General features: G+C 50.0%; 1 protein-coding gene across 4 annotated transcripts in view; it reads right to left on the reverse strand.

The window, feature by feature from the left end:
* Positions 1-5,099, reverse strand: part of SLC2A13 (solute carrier family 2 member 13) — a 153,172-nt gene extending 148,073 nt beyond the window's left edge. For 2 of the 4 annotated variants that reach the window (XR_008842526.1, XM_056513492.1), the window contains exon 1: positions 4,279-4,923. Coding sequence is in view for 3 of the 4 variants with exons in the window: in XM_056513492.1 (XP_056369467.1) it covers positions 4,279-4,825 (547 nt within the window). In the remaining variant the exon portion in view is untranslated. Of the gene's footprint in view, positions 1-4,278 lie in introns of all 4 variants that reach the window. The other 2 variants (XM_056513481.1, XM_056513502.1) reach the window with 2 other exon arrangements.
* Positions 5,100-6,000: the final 901 nt, after the last annotated feature.

Genomic DNA, 6,000 nt, shown 5'->3' on the forward strand with positions numbered 1-6,000 from the left:
CTCCTGCCTAATTCTGTGTACAACCTTGTTTCCTCTGCTCAGAAAATGACCTACATATGTAGTCAAAAGATGCTACCAGAAGCACTACATATGTCAGATTCAAATACAGCCTTAAAAAAAAAAATACTACAGTCATTTTGAGCACAAAGCAAGCACTGAGCAGTAGGCTTACATTGTGAAGATACCTCATGCATGAAAGACAGGAGTCAAGGAAAAGATAAGGCACCTAACCAGGCAGGTCCCCCATTGCACTGCAGACTCAGTAATATGCACATAATGTAATCCTAAGTAACTCTGTTTTCATGAGAGCTTGGGTAATATGTAGATTAAGTAATGCCTAAGCCACACATTCGGGAAGAAAACAAAACCCTGAAAAGCTGATCATTAATTGAGCACCATTTATTCTGCATGCCAAACAAGACAGGAGTATCCAATTATCCAGCTAATGATTGTACATCAAGACAGAGATCAGCTATGGAGAAGCAAGCTTAATGCTGGCACATCCTGAATCCTGCTCAAACTGCTTTCCTTCCACAGGTGGTATCAAAGTGTTCTTGAAAAAGTAACCTGAACAACTCACTACCTGAAGCACCATGCCAACACCACCTACACCAGCTGTAAGCTTAAAACCTTCAGCATCCCCAGCTGACAGAAGAATAAACTCCTCCCATTGCATACAGGTGGCTGTTGGCAAACCACGGCCAAGGGGTTCAGGCAGATTAGGACACTGCACTGATTACAGCCTTAGAAAGAAGTGATTTTGCAAACATGGCTGTTTATCATTATCCTTTCTAGTCTCTGCTGTGTTCAGTCCCAGTGATCACTCTTCTCACTCTGCCTTCTTTCTCAAGACAGCAAGTTTTCAGTAGAAATAACTCTCATCTCCAGTCATGCCTGGTTCTTGCTTTTAGTATTTCAGCATTTAGTATTTCAGCTCTGACCTCAGGCTTTGGGACAGACCAAACACGAGCCAAGGGAAGGACCCAGCTCTCCTGTCAAGCACACAAACTACAGTAGCCAACACAAGACAACAGGAGAAGGCCTTCACCGTTATCAGATGCCAAAGGTTCAAACATGCTTTGTACCAATGACTTTTTTACCAAGTTAAGCTCATACTAAGTGTTACCAAGTACATGCAATCCAATTTCCTAAGTGTTTGAATTTTGCCCCCATTTGCTGTAATGAATATCTGTCCAAGTGTTGCATTCCTGATATCTGGCTCAGACAAATTCCTAAAGAGTCCAAGACACCAGAACTGTTTGGAAATGGGCAGGTGGGAAGGAATAATGGCCATGACCTTGCTCTTAAGCCATTTACTGGAACTGTCAAGAACTATGTATTTAGAAATTCAGATCTGAAAAGATCTAAGGATATTCTAAGCTCATGCTGAATATGTTTTCCCTTTTTATGCATTCTCTATATTTCATATTAATACTGAAGGGAAGAGGAACAGAAAAGGAACATAACAGTTTCCACCATAAAAATTTATTCAACATTTACAATAAAAGAGGATTTAGGCTTGTCCTTGAGAGAAGGTCTTTATTTCCAGAAACATCTCATTCTGTAATGGCTGTAGAAAAAAGGAGAGTTTTTCCATTTCAAAACAGCTCTAAAGAAAATGGTAAAAAATGGACAAGACTGACAAATGAGAGCTGTTCCTCATTTCAGCATATATCCTGTGGTTTTCATCCTTGAAAGTTAAACTGTACTCCTTTATAAATCACAGTCACAAGAAAAATAGCCATTTTCTCACACAGACAAAATTAATGCTGATCCACCCTGCACCAGCAAGGGCAGAAGGAACATCACATCTGCTTTTACAGCACCACAGTACTGATCATCACACAGTAATTCATTTAGTAAATGCAAAAAACCCTACAAGTATCTGGAGTAGGTCTGTTGATGGGCAATTTGCATGCAAAAAGCTACAGGAAAGAAACCTAAGAAATGTATAAAATTATACACAGTTAATAGGTTTTTACTGGTTTTCAGGGAGAAAAGCATTCATAACACTACACCACTGCACTCTCACATTTCAGCAGTTTGTACTATCACTGAAGTGTCACATTACTGAACAGACTTCTAACACCAACACTAGGAAGTTCTGGCTCACTTTGGGCAGACATAAAATGATAATCAGAAGTCTCCAAGAGATGAAAGGAAAGAAAAAACTTCCACCACTTTTTAATGCCTTCATGAAATTATCCAGGCTCCCTCTGGTGGGGGATTTAATGTTCTAGAGACTGTCCCAGTTTGCTACATGAGAACAGCTTTGAACACTACAGGTTTTTTTCTTTTGTAAAACAAACCATGTTAGGATTGGACTCTGCAATTCCAGGATTTTCTTGTCATGCTTCAGTCATAGCAATCTAAGGTAAAGCTTTGATTCTGGCCCTAAGCTACATCACATAAAGAAGAGCAGTCTCTGATTAAAAAAAAAAAAATTGAAAAAATTGAAAAAAAAAGGAAATGTCACATTTTTAAAATGTCAATTAGTGTCTTTGTGCTACAAAATCCTCAGAACACTTCTCATTTCTTACTTCAGCTCTCCAGAGTCTCAGCATAACCACCACCTCTGCCCCTGATGGGGACAGAGGCCAAAGAGAGATCACTCTCCCCAGGGCACACAAGAGATCTAGGGCTCCTAGTTTTCATTTCTGTGGTTCATGTGTTGATTATAGTACATCCCAAGTCTCATATCTCTTCAATAATTCGAATATCATTTATTTGCACAACTGTAAGACAATTCCAACATGCCTCTTATCTCCCTACAAAACACACACACACAAGAGTCAAGCAAACCATCCATCCATTCAATTTCTCTACACCCCTGAAATTGTCATTGTAACCAGCTACCGTAAAGGAACATGACAAGCTTTACAACCACAAAAAGACATCACATATGGGATTTTTAGTATCTTCCACTAAATATATGTACTACATATTGCCATCAAAATTCCTGTTCTCCGTGCAATCTCTTAGTCAAATTCAGTTTTGCCTCCTGAACATCATGACCATTATTACTAACACTCTGCAGTCTTAAGTCCTGAATAAACAAAACAAAACAAAAAAAAAAAAAAAAATTAAAAAAAATAAAAATAAAAATAAAAAAAAAAAAAAAAAATAAAAAATTAAAAAGAACCATCCAACTTGGGGCAACAAAATAGTAACCCAAAGTTGTTCCAGTAGGAAAACCAGCATGAGCCTTCATAGATGGAGTCAATTTTATTTCTGACAGCCCTTATTATGACTCACTAACTTTTCTTCCTTAATAAGGCCACAATTTGCATCAGAGAAAGTGTGTGTATAACAAGCCTGAGGACTCAGAAAATTATTCAATAGCTAAGAAACAACTTTGCTACACACAGGAAAATAATTTTACTTTTCAATTTGTCCTTATGCTTTCAGCTAGAGATGCAAAATTATACCTACTATAAAGATTCTGATTAACCACATACAGCCCATCTTAGATGATGAGTATAATTCAATTACTGCCAAATAGGATGGCAGCTGAAGAGAAACCCAAATTTGAGGGATATTTAGGATAAAGTCCACACAGAAACCAGTCTAATAGGTCAGAGGAAACAGTCCTCATCACTGGAAGTTCTTCGGGACAACTAAAAAGTTTTACGAGAACCCACTGCTTGCAACCCATATAGGAAGGCAAATAAAGAGCAGCAATTCACGTTCAGGGAATCCAAAGCCTTCCAAAGCAAGCGTTAACTCATTCAGACCAGGGAGATTACTACCTCATCTTGTCCCAGAGGCATTCCTTTAGTGCCCAAGTGTAGCTATGCGGGGAACCAGCAGAGAGGCATTTACAGTTCAGAAAGACAGGCGTGACCTCCTCGCCCCTGCCTTCCCAGAACCCTCTCAAACGCAAAGCCTGCGGCGTGCGCTGTTGACACTGACAGACCACCCTAAAGATGAAACTGCAGAAAGGATGCGAGACCATTCCCCTCGTACAGAAACCAGGCAACTCTCCCAGCAACGGGGCAGGACTATACCACCTGTAATGCAATCGAGGAGGGCAAGCACACACACCGTCCCTTGCACCCCGCCCCGGACCCCGCTCAGCCAAGCGCTGCCCTCGCCAGCTCCCCAACCTCGGGCGCTCCGCGGCCACTTCGCCTCCTGCTTCACCGCAAGGGGCTTGCGGGCGTGCAGGGACGGGGGACTCCCGGCTCGGTTAAACCCGCCCCGGGGGAGCGCTGTCCCCGGCGGCAAGAGCCGCGTCCCCGCGGGGCAGGGAGCGCGGCGGGGCGGCGCGGCACTCACCGATGCCCAGCCCCACCACCACGCGTCCCGCCAGCAGCGTCTCCTTGTCGCGGGCGGCGGCCAGCACGCCGGAGCCCGCCGTGAAGAGGCCGCTGGCCAGCAGGATGCAGGGCCGCCGGCCGCACAGCCCGTTCAGGACGCCGCCGGCCAGGGCGGACAGGGCGGCGGCGCCCACCGTGCCGGAGACGAGCAGCTCCTGCCAGAGCGCGTCCAGGTTCAGCTCCCTTTTGAGGAGGAGCAGCGCCCCCGACACCACGCCGGTGTCGTAGCCGAAGAGGAAGCCCCCCAGGGCGGAGAACACCGACACCACGTAGACGAAGCCGGGGGTCTCGTCCTGCTGGAACTGGCGCCGCGCCGCCCGCTCCAGCTCTCCGCCCGACGCCGCGCTGTTGAGGCTGGAACAGGACTCGGCGGCGATGAGGCTCCGCTCGCCCGCCGCCGCGCCCGAGCCGGCGGACCCGTCCGCCTGCCGCCGCCTCTTCTCGCCCATCAGGTTGCTCAGGCTCCGCAGCGTGTACTCCACATTATCGCTGGCCTTGCGGGACATGGGACGGCCGCGGCGGCTCCCGCCCCGACCGGGGGAGGGCAGGGGTCTGAGGCGGGGGCTGCCGGGCTGCTCAGGCTAGGGCGGCGGGGCTGCCGCTGCTGCCGACGCTGCCCGTCCTCGGCGCGCCCGCCCCTCTTGGGCCGCGCTCAGCTGGTTCGCATCGTCCCCCCGCCGCCGGGCGGACTTGAGGGGAAGTTGCCGCCGCTCCCAGCGCCCGGGCGGAGCTGGAGGCGGAGGCAGGCGGGGACAGCGGCGAGCGCGGCCCGGCGGGCGCAGGGGGCGGGCTCGGCCCCCTCCCGCCGTGCGCGGTACGGGGCAGGCGCGGCCCGGAGCGCGTGCGCACGGAGCGCTTGGGCCGCTCACTCCGGGCGGTGGGGCGCGCTGGGGCCGGGAGGAAACGGGATGGAAGCCAGGAAGGAAGCCCTGGGTGGGTGGGTGCCACGCAAGCCCGGGGGCCGGTCCCCGAGCCCGCGGAGCTGTTCCTGCTGGCAGCCCCCGTCTGCCTGAGGTGGAAGGGGCCGCCGGCCGGGACTGCGCGCCCGCCCCCCGCGCGGTTTCTGCGCTACCTGGGGAGCGCTCTCCGGGTGCCGGGGCGTGCAGGGATCGCAGTTGACTTAATAACTGGATCGTTTGAAGGGAGACAGCGTTCAGTCAGTTTCGGAAGCGCTGGGTGACACTGGCTGTGCTGCTGAGCAGGTTTTCACTGCTGGGATCGCCGGCTCTCTCCGTCCAGGCTCAGCTGCGGGGACCATTTCTGATCGTTAGTGCCGATTAATTGTCCCGCCTCCCCGCTCTCCCTCTTTTCCGAGTGTCGAGCAGGAAGGGCGCTGGGGCTGCAGAGCTCCAAGAAGCCCCTTGGCACGGCTGCCGTTGCGTTCTCTGTCTGTCAGGCAGGGCTCTGAGCGAGCCTGCCCGCCCCGTCCCTGCCCGCTGTACGGGCAGCTGGAGCAGCCGCTGCGGCAGGAGTGCTGGAACGGGCTGCTCGGGGACGGCTCGCTCCATGGAGACTGCAAACCCACCTGGACGTGTTCCTGCGTGACCTGCTCTAGGTAACCCTGTCTTAGCAGGGCCCATGAATGATCTCTAGAGGTCCCTTCCAACCCTAACAATTCTGTCATTCTGTTACCAAAAAGGGAAATTTCCAGCAGTTGTTCAGAGAGGGACAGGTTTCTTAC

This window comes from Oenanthe melanoleuca, chromosome 1A (assembly GCF_029582105.1).
Source record: "Oenanthe melanoleuca isolate GR-GAL-2019-014 chromosome 1A, OMel1.0, whole genome shotgun sequence".
Classification (NCBI taxonomy): Eukaryota; Metazoa; Chordata; class Aves; order Passeriformes; family Muscicapidae; genus Oenanthe; species Oenanthe melanoleuca.